Raw genomic sequence first — 12372 nt, 5'->3', positions numbered from 1 at the left:
TTAAGAGACCATGTGACATCTTTTATTCGTTGTCTCTGACAGCACTATAGCAGACTCTGGAGAGCTAATCGTTTCGTTCCTATTGTATCAGCTACCATCCTCTTTATGGGCAAGATCCTCAACTGATACTGGCAAAATCCACTAAGCTTGAGCCCATGCGACTTCGTGATCTCAGCAGGCGGGAGATCTCTTCCTCCCCTGGCAACAACCCAGCCAATGAGAGATGGCAACAGCTCAGCCAGTGAGAAGCCACTATACTTACAACTTGCAGTTTACTCCAATGGTCTTTCAGTGTATGAAAGCTCTTCCCAACTTCCCCTTTCCTCAATAAAAAAAAAGCATTTCTCATCTCTGTTCTCTAGACTTGCCCCTGGTTTTGCTGAAACTTGCTCGTCCTGGATTGCAATTCTGAGCTATTCCTAAATAAACCCATTTTTCTGCTGGTAAAATAACTAGAAGTTTTATTTTTAAGGTTAACATAGGAGTAAGACAGGTGGCATCACTTAAGATTCTATAGGTACTAAAATAATGAGAATAGTTTGAAAGGTTTGACTACTTGAATAAACTGAATTCCTTGAATGACACAAATCACTAATCCTCACTCTAGGGGCAAAAAGGTAACTTCTATAGATCTATATCCACTATGAAAATTAAATTTGTAGTTGTAAATCTTCCCATAAACTCCAGGCCCAGTTAATTCTCTGGTGAATTCTACAAAAGAAAGAAACAATACCAATTCTTCAAAAACTGTTCCAGAAAATTAAAAATCAGGGAATACTTAACCAACTTAATGTGTAAAGGCAGCATTATGGTGATACCAACTAAACCCAGGCATTAGGGAAAATTAGAGACTAACATCCCTCATGAGCATAGATGCAAAAATCCTTACGAAGAGAAACACAACAAATAAATGCAACAATACATAAAAAGAATACATTGTGACCAAATGGGGCTCACTGTAGAAATGTAAAGTGGGTTCAGCTTTTGAAAATTAGTCAATGTAATTAATCATTAAAAGACTAAAAATGTAAAGAAAAAAAAAAACAACTATGATTGTGGTAACCAACATACAAGAGACTCTGAAATCCCTACCTCCTTGTATTCTGTCAAGGGGCCCCCTTCTACTTATACCAGGATTAGTCTGTGTTACCTATAGAATAAGTCACTTCCTGAAAAAGAAAAAAATTACTTCTAGAAAAAGACTAATGAACGACAAAAATAATTATGCAGAGTTAAATAAAGCCATATGCACAAGAGCACATATTAAAGTGTTACCTGTAGACGTATATGTTTCCATATAAAATCCTAGGAAATAAAATCTGCATTGACAGAAAGCAAGATGGGTGGTTGCCTAGGAATGGGTAAGGAGGAGAGGGATTGGAGGGCAAATCAGAAAACTTTGCTTTCACAGATGCAAACATGTTATCAAAACTAACCGAATTGTATACTATAAATAAGTACAGTTTATTGCAGAAAATGTAGGTCGCTGACAGTGACAGTAGCCGTAAGAGACACAAATACGGGAATCCTGAGAATTTCCATAAGCCCTCATACCGAAGCCACAGTGATGGAAACATGTGGATATACCTTTACAAGAGTCACATTCCCTACAGTTTGCTCCCAATTCCCTATTAATCAGTGTCCCCGTACCAATCAGGATTCCTACCTAGTCTTTTTAGGGGACAGGGACATCTTCCTACTAATAGATTTCAGGGCCATTCGCAGGTCTCAAGGGGCCAAGTTCTCCTCAAGAAAATATGGGAACATAAAACATCCCTCTGGAACAAGGGAATCAATTCAAACTGCTCCCAGAACACCAGACTGTCACAACAACTGCCCACTACTCGGGGTGACCTTGATTACACAAATAATCTTGGAATACAGGCCAAAATATTAGACCCACCAAGATCAGTATTCTTTCACAGACAGCCTTGAGCAGTGATGCAAGTTAGACTAAAACTAAAACGAGAGCTGTTCTTTGCCATTCTGCTACCACCACTGAGACGCATTTGGAGTTCTCACAAAACCTGTTCCTCCCTTCATGCCGGCAGAGCCCAATCTTGTTCTCAGTACAACCCACAGAGTGAACAGAGTCCCTAAGACTAAAGGTAGTTGGAAAACTAAGGTATTGCTTGCAAAAACAGAACAGTGTGAGGCAGGCAATTCCCAAAGTAGGTGACTTGGAGACTGGATAAATCCATCGTTAAGTGCAAAATGGGACTAACAAAGTCCATGAAAAATGGAAACCCTCTCTGCAAACAGCCAGCAGAACAAAGCTTGCAAGCTTATGACCAAAACTGAGTCATGTCCTTGCTTAAACCAGCTGATGGAGGCAAAGGCAGGAAGGAGTGAGGATTTTTAATGGGCTCTACTACTGAGGATTCCCTCTAGGAAAGGGAGGAGCAGCAGAGATCTGCCTATCAGAGCACGTCGGGGTGACTTGTGCAATGTGGGACTCTGCCCTTCCACACATGGCTGGTTTTTCTTCAGAGACACTGGTGGCCACAGAATTCTGGCAAAGGTCCTGGGCATGTTATAAAGTACAACACTGTACCAGAAAGCTTCTGACTCAACCTCCCCAGGGTGGATGTTTAAACGTATGAGGTTCAACTTCCAGCTGATGGCTACTCACGGAAGGCTAATCTCAGAGCTTCTCTTTAGTGTCAGTTGCTATGTTGCACAAGGAAACGGTATACTCCCTACTATACTAAGGCCTTTCTCCAGTGTGAACTTTCCAATGTCGGATGAGGGAAGCTCTTTGCCTGAAGGCCTTCCCGCACTCACTGCACTTATATGGCCTTTCTCCAGTGTGAATTCTATGATGCTGAACAAGTACATGTTTGTGGCTAAAGGCTTTTCCACAGTCGCTGCACACATAGGGCTTTTCACCATTGTGAACTCTCTGGTGCGCAATAAGGTCAGAGCTCTGGCTAAAGAACTTCCCGCAGGCAATGCACTCATAGGGCCTTGCCCCAGTATGGACGCTCCAGTGTTTAATGAGTCTGTATTTGTGACCAAAGTATTTCCCACATTCGCTGCACTCGTAAGGCCTTTCTCCAGTGTGTATGCTCTCATGCTGAACAAGTGTGGATTTGTGGCTGTAGGCTTTCCCACACTCGCTGCACTTGTAAGGCCTTGCTCCAGTGTGGACTCTCTGGTGTACAATAAGGTTGGAGCTGTGATTGAAAACTTTCCCACATATGCCACACTCATATGGCATTTCTCCAGTGTGGATTCTCTGGTGCTGAGCAAGTATGGGTTTGCGGCTGAAGGTTTTCCCACATTCGCTGCACTCATAAGGCCTTTCTCCAGTGTGGACTCTCTGATGCTGGACAAGTGAGTCTTTGCGGCTGAAGACCTTCCCACATTCGCTGCACTCGTAATGCCTTTGTCCACTGTGAAAGGCCTCCGCACATTTGGCGTTACCGTTTGGCTTCCAATTGCTATGAGGGGCATGGTGCTGGAAAATGCTTGAGCTAGTTGGGAAGTCCTTATAACCCTTCCCGGTCATAAAAGGCATCTCCAATGGTTCGACAGGGCAGCTGTCCACAAGCAAGGTGCCGCCCTCGTTCCCTCTGAAGGGTTCCCCTCCACTGTGCTGCTTCTGGTGCTGAAGGTTTGCACTGAACCAGAACTGTTTCCCACATGCCCCACATGTGTATGATTTCTGCCCAGGGTGTGTTCCCTGGGGCTCAGCCAAGTGCAAAATGTCTTTCAAGAGTGGGCCACAAGTCTCACAGGGGTGGGCCTTCTGGGTAGAAGGGCCTGCCTTGGGAGTCCTGACCTGTGACACACCCACAGAAATGTTCTGCTCAACAGCTGTCTCCTCGTCCTCCGTTCCATGCCGAGAACCTGAAAGCAGACAGATGCTGGTGAAGTGCAAACGGACACTGATGGGAAGGGCAGCCTCATTACAAATGTGTGTCTAACAGAAATAAGATCAGGGTCATAGGACTGCTGTCAGAACAAGAGGCCCAAGCTCCAGACGAATAAAGAGCTGCTAACCAGCAGTTAGCATCTAAAGATCATAGGATGGAAGAGGCCTTGGCTGGGGCAGAACACAAATACAGGGTACAAGCCAGGAAGAGCATTTCAGGGTTTCAGTGAGGCTTTGGCTGCTGGGGACAGTGAGAGCTGTGTAGAAGGTGTGTCTACCGAATAGCTACCACTGAACACCTGATATTTAAGGACTATTTGGCGTATGTGCACATCTCATAACCACTAAGTATAGGCCAACGTTGAGGAGCAGTGCAGAGGAACAGGTGAGATATGGAGACACAGGTGGCGAACAGACAGAGGTCAAAGTTCAGAGCATAAGACAAGTGTGTACGTGGGAAACCAAAGACAGAAAGAAACAAACGTGGGAAGAGAGGGTAGGGAATGACCAGAACCCAGCCCTGACACCACATCCTTCCCCGCTCCCACTCCCCAGGGCCACACCCACCCTGAGCCTCTCTGGTCCTGGCTGGAGTAACGTCTGCCCAGTCAGATACCCAGGGCTTGCCGCCCAGCTCCAGTGAGGCAACCCCGAGGGACACGGAAGATTCATATCCTAAGAAGAAGATGAGACAGGTAAATGGCCAGCACTGGTCTGGGTAACCCACCACTCAGAGAAGAAAACTAAATATTATAAAAATAACCTCAAAGTAGGGTCTTACTAAGAATAGCTCAGTGGGCTCGGCTAGTGGTGACCACACTGGTCCCTGCAGTTCCTGGCCCAGGCAGGCTACTGGAAACATCAGCTAGAGGAAGCAGGTAGAAACTGGAACACAGGGGTGCTTGGATCTGGAGAGGGGTACTCAGTCAGAGAGAGGACAATCTCTGATACGGGAAGAGCTAGACGCCCTTGGGGAACAGGGGAGCGGCAGAGCCCAGTCCAGAACACTGGGGTGGGTGTGGGGGGCCTTACCCAGCGAGGCCGTAAGTGCCAAGTTCTCCAGCATCACATCGCGGTACAGGAGCCTCTGAGCCTCATCAAGGAGCCCCCACTCCTCCCGGGAGAAGTACACGGCCACGTCCTCAAAGTTCACCTGCCCCTGCCACAATGGCGAGAGCCAAGTCCATGAGCAGCCTCTCTCCCGAGGACACGCATCTAGGCCCCCACAGATCTCCCCCAAGTTCCTTCCTACCTAATTCCTCAACTCAGAGGAAGTAACGGGGACTGGGTGCCAAAGGTGCCTGCTCTCTCCTGAAGTCCCTTTGATTACTGTGTCCACCCAGGGCAGCAACAGGCAGGTGGTCAGAGAGGCACCACTGAAGCTCTGGGCCTGGTCTGTGGAGCTGCAGTCCCCTCCCCCACCTCCCGCCAGCTAGTTCTCCTGCGGCTGCTGGACTCACCTTTGTCCTCTAAGTCCCCAGTACCAGGGCCCAGGAGCCAGCGGTTCACGCTCCTTTCTACACGCACACTATTCATAGGGTCTCTCACAGCTGTGGCCCCCCACCCAGACACTGGCCTCCACCATTACTTTCCTGGCTCGCTAACCACACTGTTGTGCAAATTCCTCCTCTCAAGCCCACCTACACACCCGCTTCTATTCCTTAGATGTCTCCATCCTAACGCCCTCCACCGAAGTCCAGTCCCGTCTTCAGCAGCTCACCTGACACCTCCACTCAGTGTTCTCTGGCACACGTTAAGCCTCGTCACCAGGCCACAAATAAAATCCTGAAACCCGACCTGAGTTACGTCTATCACTGACATGCCCATCTTGGCTGATGGAACATCTACCCTTGCAGGTGATAAGACCTAAAGCCTCAGGGTTCTCTCTCTCACTTCAAAAACTCTGATCCAATACTTGTCCCATCTACACAGCTCCCCCGTGGCCCATCCATTACTACCACTCACCTAGAATGCTGCAGCGCCCTCCTCCCTGGTCTCCTCGTGGCTACCACCGCTCCCTGTACCCTCACCACACACAGTCTGTTCTCCACCTGGCACCCAGAGGGGGCCTGCTAAAACCTGGATGAGATCACCTCCCTCCTCTGCTCCTACCCCACGGCTACACAACCCTCAGAACGGAGGCCCAGCCTGCCAGCGGGCCATCTCAGACCGGACTCCTGCCCACCTGCTCCTGATTCCTACCGCACGTGGTGGAGACCTGCAGTTTCTTGAAACCTGTCATCTCAGTCTCTCCTCCCTGTTGGTTTCCGGTACCTGGAACAATGTTCTAACAGTCACCCAATACAGGAACCCTCCCATATAACCCCTGGCCTGGACCTATAACTCGGGGCTGAGGATTTCTCCAGGGTCCTCAGACTCATGCGCTGGGGCAGTGTAAGCAAAGTGTCGTAGGACACCACAATCCTGGAGACCATGTGGATGGGGTGGGATCGAGAGCACAGACACCCTTCCCTCACCTGCACAGGGTCCATAATTACTTCTGAGTTCGTGGGAACCTGTGGGAAGAGGAGGCTGTGAGAGACAAGAAACCACGAAGGAGCCCCAAAAGCTCACGGCTCCCCCCTACTCCTGCCCCAACACAAAGACCTGGGGCTGACTGTCCCCCCTCTGTGCCTCAGTCTTTAGGGCCACCTAACAGCTGTGTAAACCCGGACTAGGTCTGTCTGTCTGTGCCTCACTGTCCTCATCGTCTCCTGACCTCCACCCCAAGTTTGTTCCATAATCAGCCTATGAAATACTTTGAAAACCTTCAGATCGCGTCCCTCCCGTTAGAACCTTCCATGGCTCCCGGGGCGCTCAGAATGAAGGCACAGCCCCTCTGCATGTCGCTGCAAGTGTAACTCCTCACACTCCCTGACCCTTTCACAAACCAACGGCCCCAGGTATCCCGCAGCCTCCGGCTGTCGCTCCTCCGAGCCTTCGCACATGCTGGGCCCTCCCTGCATCGTCCTTCCACACCCCACACACCGGCTGTCAGAAACGGGACCCAACCGCCCCTGCTGTCTGGACACAGGGGCCTAACCTGCAGGGACCTGAAGCAGCCCTCATTCGAGCCCGGGTTCAGAAAGGGAAGTCGGGGGAGGGCCCGAGAGCGCAGCACCCACCTGCGCCTCGTCCGTCAGTGGGGCCGCCTCCACCCGAACCTGCGGACCCGAGAAGGCGCAGGGAGAGGAGAGGGTCATTAACGATCGGCGGGTGAGAGGACGCGACCCTCAGGCCCGCCTCAGCTCAGGGGAGACAACGCCTCCTCCAGTGTTTTCCCTCTCGTGTCACCTCTCTGCGAGATGGACCAACCTGGTGGGTTAATCCAAAAGCAAACAAAATGTCCGCTCTGGAAGGGAACGGAAGTCCCACCCTGACGTCTCACGCACCAACGGAAACGCCACTTTCCCAGGCATTCATTGGCCCGGCACCACGGAGGCTCCTGGGTAACGTAGTTTCAGTTTCGGCAGCAGCTACACTGGAAAGGAGCATCCGCGCCACCTCCAAAGCAGAGGCCTCCATAGAGCTGGTGGCGCCTAGAAATTGCGTCATCTTGAGGTCGCTTTCCCTTAAAGGAGCCGTTACCATATTTCCCATCAGTGTAGTCTGCCACACATGTTTGGAGATATTCTCTTTAGGCATAGAATGCTCACCCAAAACTCAGATGGACACCTTGTATGCTAATGTCACTCATATTTTTAGAGCTGGAAGCTAACACTTGTAGCCTGCAGTTCTAGAGTTAGTTTTGTGAGACCCAGCATTTTGGGTCAGAAACAAGAGAAGGAAAGACTCCAGACAGGGCCAGGATGTGCAACAGGCAGAGGGATATTGGGCGCCGCTGAAGCACGCGGGCAATATTTGTGTCTCTGGTTGCCTCAGAAATCATTCCTCCTGCCTGTATAATCAGTGATTGTGTCGAACACAGGTCTAATACTTTTTTTTTTTACAAGGTATTTCTTACTCTGTATACAGAGATGTATTCAATTCCATTTTGGTATCTTACAAATGTCTGAGAGAAAGGCGATTTAGCAAATGTCATTGGCAGTTAGGAGGGCAAGAAGAACAGCTTCTGTGCGTAGGAATTAGCCACAGAACTAAATTTGTATAGGGGCACCTGGGTGGCTCAGTCAGTTAAGCGTCCGTCCGACTTCAGCTCAGGTCATGATCTCACGGTTTGTGAGTTCGAGCCCTGCTTGGGGCTCTGTGCTGACAGCTCAGAGCCTGGAGCCTGCTTCGGATTCTGTGTCTCCCCCTCTCTGTGCCCCTCCCTTGGTCACATTCTGTGTCTCTCTGTGTCTCAATAATAAATAAATGTTAAATTTGGATACACAGTAAAAAATGTCGTTTAAGTGAGTGTGACATAAGAATATTTGAGGCCCAAAGTGATTCATGTAATGGAAAACAAACCCACAGGCAATAAATTTCTAAACAAAATATTCAAGTCCAAAAAAGCTTGATCTCAGATGGAAGGTCTGCAATGAGAGAAGGAACGAGGATCGAGAGAGATGTGCATCTTTTGATTAAAACAAATGCTCAGGGGCGCCTGGGTGGCTCAGTCGGTTAAGCGGTCGACTTGGGCTCAGGTCATGATCTCGCGGTCCATGAGTTCGAGCCCCGCGTTGGGCTCTGTGCTGATGGCTCGGAGCCTGGAGCCTGTTTCCGATTCTGTGTCTCCCTCTCTCTGACCCTCCCCTGTTCATGCTCTGTCTCTCCGTGTCTCAAAAATAAAAATAAAACGTTAAAAAAATTAAAAAAAAATAAAACAAATGTTCATTATCTATGCAAAATGTGAACATATCCCCCTGTGGAGTTAAAATGATGGAATTCCCATGCATTCCTCCAGATACTCACTGAGAGAAGGCTATTTGCTTAATGTTCTAAATCCCTTATATTTCTAAATGGGAAGAAAATGCATTTGTAATTCTGTTAACTTTAAAAATAGAAGCTGCCAGTTATTTTACCAGCAAAAGATGGGTTGATTTGGGAAAAGAGAATTCCAATCCAGGACAAATAAGCTGCAGTAAAACTGTAGGTGAGTCTGGGGAACGAAGGAGAGACACAATTTCACGGGGCAAAAAGAGGAAAGTTGGGAAGGCTGTTATGAACTACAACTCCATTGGGGTAAACTGGGATTAATAGTGTGGTACCTTTATTGGCTGAGCTGTTGCCTGATGGGATGAGAAAAGTATCTCTACCTTTAGTTGGAGTAGTAGAGTATCAATATGCAAAGTCTAGTCCAGGTAAGGTCAAGTCCATCTCTTCCTTTTGGGTCTGCAATTGACTACAAGTGAGAGAGAGAGAGTGAGAGCTCCCCCTGTGGAAACCTCTTGACTCCTTTTAGTGAGGTTTCCCATTAACTAATTTTCACAACTCAAATGTATTAATGTATCAAATAGATATTTGTGATTTTTAGCTTAAATATGATAAATAGGATCAGAGCATATATTTTTTTTAGGCTAGAAGAGGAAAAATTTGGAATATAACTTGTTGACCAAGAAAGAAGTCACTGACAATGAAAAACAACAGAGTCTTATTTGGCAATTAGAATTGCAATTCAGGAGACACAGATTCAGGTAGAAACGTGGATAGTGTTCTGAGGAAGACAAGGAAGTGGGCAGAGTTATAGAGAAAAGTTCAAGAGGAGGCACCTGGTGGCTCAGTCAGTTAAGCATCCCACTTGAGCTCAGGTCATGATCTCATGGTTTTTGAACTCGAGACCCATGTTGGGCTCTGCAGTGACAGCTCAGAACCTGGAGCCTGCTTGGATTCTGTGTCTCCCTCTCTCTCTCTCTGTCTCTCTCAACAATAAATAAATATTAAAAAAACATTAAAAAAAGATTAAAGTTCAAGAGTATAGTTCCCATTTTCCTCCTGCATATCTTATGTCCCAGTGATTGGCTTTGCTGCGCATCAGGTAAACAGATTTGGATTCGGTCCCACCCCAAAGTCCTGCCCAGCCTACCTGAGGTCGACCGGGACATGTAGCCTATGTTCTCTGCTCTACTGCTCTCCTTGAGGGGAGCGGAGACCTCTTTCTCCTTTTCAAAGTAAACAAAACATTGACAGCTTTCAGGAATGGGACTGTAGATTTCACCCAGAAGGAGTAGCAGCTGTTGAGTCCTACTGACTATATCCCAGAGTCCGCTAAAGTTATTCAAACTATCCAATCCAAGCTTTGCTCAGTGTACCTACCCTGCCTGGCTTGTCCTTCCCATGAGAACCCCAGTAAAGAGTCTGAGCCATCTTTCACCTCTCCTTCTCTGCCTCCTGATCCACCCTGGTGCTTCTCCATGTGGCCCTACATTGCATGGCATGCCTCTTGTTTCTAAGGATTGGAGTGATGGCTTCTTCCTTTCTGAAAATAATTTCTGTGTCTGTATGTCTTACCACAGCTAATTAGATCTAATCCCAGTTACGTTTGGAGACAGTAGATAATCATTTTACCTAAACTAAATGATTAAATTGCCTGTTCTGTCCTCACTGATCCAGTGATCAAATTCCACATCCTTGTGTGGCTGTTTCAGGCTGTTGAGATCATCCATTTGTTTATTTCTGTGACAAAATTAAACTATCTACATAGCCTTTTCTCTTTCTTTACTTTAAAAACTGCTATACATTCAGTTGAGTGTTAATAAGAGATGTACAAATTGTGCTTTTTCTTTTCTTTTCTTTTCTTTTTTTTTTAGGGAGCAGGGAGAGGGGCAGAGGGGGAGACAATCTTAAGCACACTCCATGTTGAGTGGGAGCTCGATGTGGGGCTCGATCCCATGACCTTGGGATCATCACCTGAGCCAAAATCAAGAGTTGGACAGTCAACCCTCAACAGACTGAGCCACCCAGGTGCCCTTCATGCTTTCTTTTTTAAGTTTATTTATTTATTTTTGAGACAGAGTGTGTGTGTGTGTGTGTGAGAGAGAGAGAGAGAGAGAGCCACGGAGGGGCAGAGAAAGAGGGAGAATCCCAAGCAGGCTCCATGCTGTTAGCACAGAGCCCAACGTGGGGTTTGATCTCACAAACCATGAGATCATGACCTGAGCCAAGACCAAGAGTTGGATGCTTCATGGACTGAGTCACCCAGGAGCCCCGTGTCTTTTCTTTCATAAAGACCACATCTATAAAACTATCACCCAATGTAAAACAGAATATATAATGTTTCTTAGGCATTCCTTGTCCCTTGCTCCCTTTACATGACCCTGAGGCTCCCTAGAGTTCATCTGACATTTTGATTATCATGCTATTGATATCTTTATAGTTTACCACTTATGTATATTTCCCTAAATGATAGTCTAGAGTCACATGCCACATTGTGGCCTGATTTAATAACTAGTGCCACTTGAGTCTCTATCATTACCTGTTCTCAACTCCGATATTGACTCTAAATTCCTTTCCAGAATCACCTAGCACTTAACACCTACTTCCAGAAAGTCACAGGAAGGAGAGAATGCTTCATCATCTTTTGTTCTCACGAGTGATTCCAAGGCAGTGATGGATTTAGTCACTGCTCAGCCCACAGATAGGGACAGGAGAAGAATTGGGGAAATGAAGACTGGCTCCAAAGAAATGGAACCAGCGGTGAGGGAGGTGCCGGGAGTCCACATACTAAACTGGTGGTGTTTCTTTTACCAGTGCTGCCTGGTGTCAGTAATAGTTCAGCATCCTTCCTACCCGCGGGGAGTTTGCTTTGTCTGTGGAAATGAAAGGGCAGTGGGAACATGGACTAGAAAGGGATGAAGGGGAAAAATCTGGGAGTGAGAGGAGTGTTGGCTTATGGGTTTGAAGCCTATTGTCCTACTTGAACACCAATGTTGGGCCCTTAAAAAGGGAAAGGGCGGGCATCTGGGTGGCTCAGTAGGTTAGGCATCCGGGTTCAGCTTAGGTCATGGTCTCCTGGTTGGTGAGTTCCAGCCCCACATCAAGCTCATGCTGTCAGCTTGTCAGCACAGAGCCCGCTTCGGATGCTCTGTCCCCGCCCCCCCTCTGCCCCTCCCCTGCTTATGCTCTCTCTCTCAATAAATAAATTTTAAAAAACATTACAAAGGGGGGTGGGGTGGGGAGACACACACAGATGTGTGGGGTGAGGCAGGAAGGTGAACACCTGGGATCCCCGACTACCTCCCCACCTACGTTCAGAAGTAAGCCATTTCTCCTCACACAACAGGCGTTGCTTCACCTTCGCTGTCTTTGATATCGGGCATCCCCTTGGCAAGGGAAGTCTGGTAATGTACCATTGGTTCATTCCAAGGAAACCGCTTTACTGTGAGAGTCGCTTTCAGTCCTTCACGAGGAGGAACGCCTGTGGCACCGGATGCTCGGGGAAACTGAAATCCAGGCCCAGCTACAATTTAGGATAGCCTCTGTTGGAGAGTCTGGGACAGTTCTTGACCCAGATTTCTCCAGCCAGCTCTCTGGGCCTTGGCCGCTGCCTCCCCGGTGGGGCGGTGGAAACTACATTACCCAGGAGGCGCTGCGCCCCGCGGCATTCACGCTCGGCC

At 47.9% G+C, this 12372-nt stretch overlaps 1 protein-coding gene across 6 annotated transcripts; it reads right to left on the bottom strand.

The window, feature by feature from the left end:
• ZNF772 (zinc finger protein 772) lies at nucleotides 1-12274 on the bottom strand. Of its 6 annotated transcripts, XM_042917742.1 has the most exons (6): nucleotides 12106-12274; nucleotides 7003-7192; nucleotides 6355-6393; nucleotides 4910-5036; nucleotides 4445-4552; nucleotides 1-3852 (listed from the first exon to the last, which is right to left on the bottom strand). In XM_042917742.1, exons 2-6 carry the CDS (start codon nucleotides 7078-7080, stop codon nucleotides 2708-2710), a joined length of 1497 nt encoding a protein of 498 aa, XP_042773676.1. In that variant the 5' UTR covers nucleotides 7081-7192; nucleotides 12106-12274; the 3' UTR covers nucleotides 1-2707. The 6 variants fall into 6 exon arrangements, with proteins under 6 accessions (XP_042773676.1, XP_042773678.1, XP_042773675.1 ...); XM_042917744.1 differs by lacking the exon at nucleotides 7003-7192 and having other exon boundaries at nucleotides 12051-12274; XM_042917741.1 differs by lacking the exon at nucleotides 12106-12274 and having other exon boundaries at nucleotides 7003-7216.
• Nucleotides 12275-12372: the final 98 nt, after the last annotated feature.

This window comes from Panthera leo, chromosome E2 (assembly GCF_018350215.1).
Source record: "Panthera leo isolate Ple1 chromosome E2, P.leo_Ple1_pat1.1, whole genome shotgun sequence".
In the NCBI taxonomy this organism is placed as follows: domain Eukaryota; kingdom Metazoa; phylum Chordata; class Mammalia; order Carnivora; family Felidae; genus Panthera; species Panthera leo.
The sequence above is the reverse complement of the archived record's forward strand: the minus strand, read 5'-3'. Positions and strand labels throughout refer to the sequence as shown.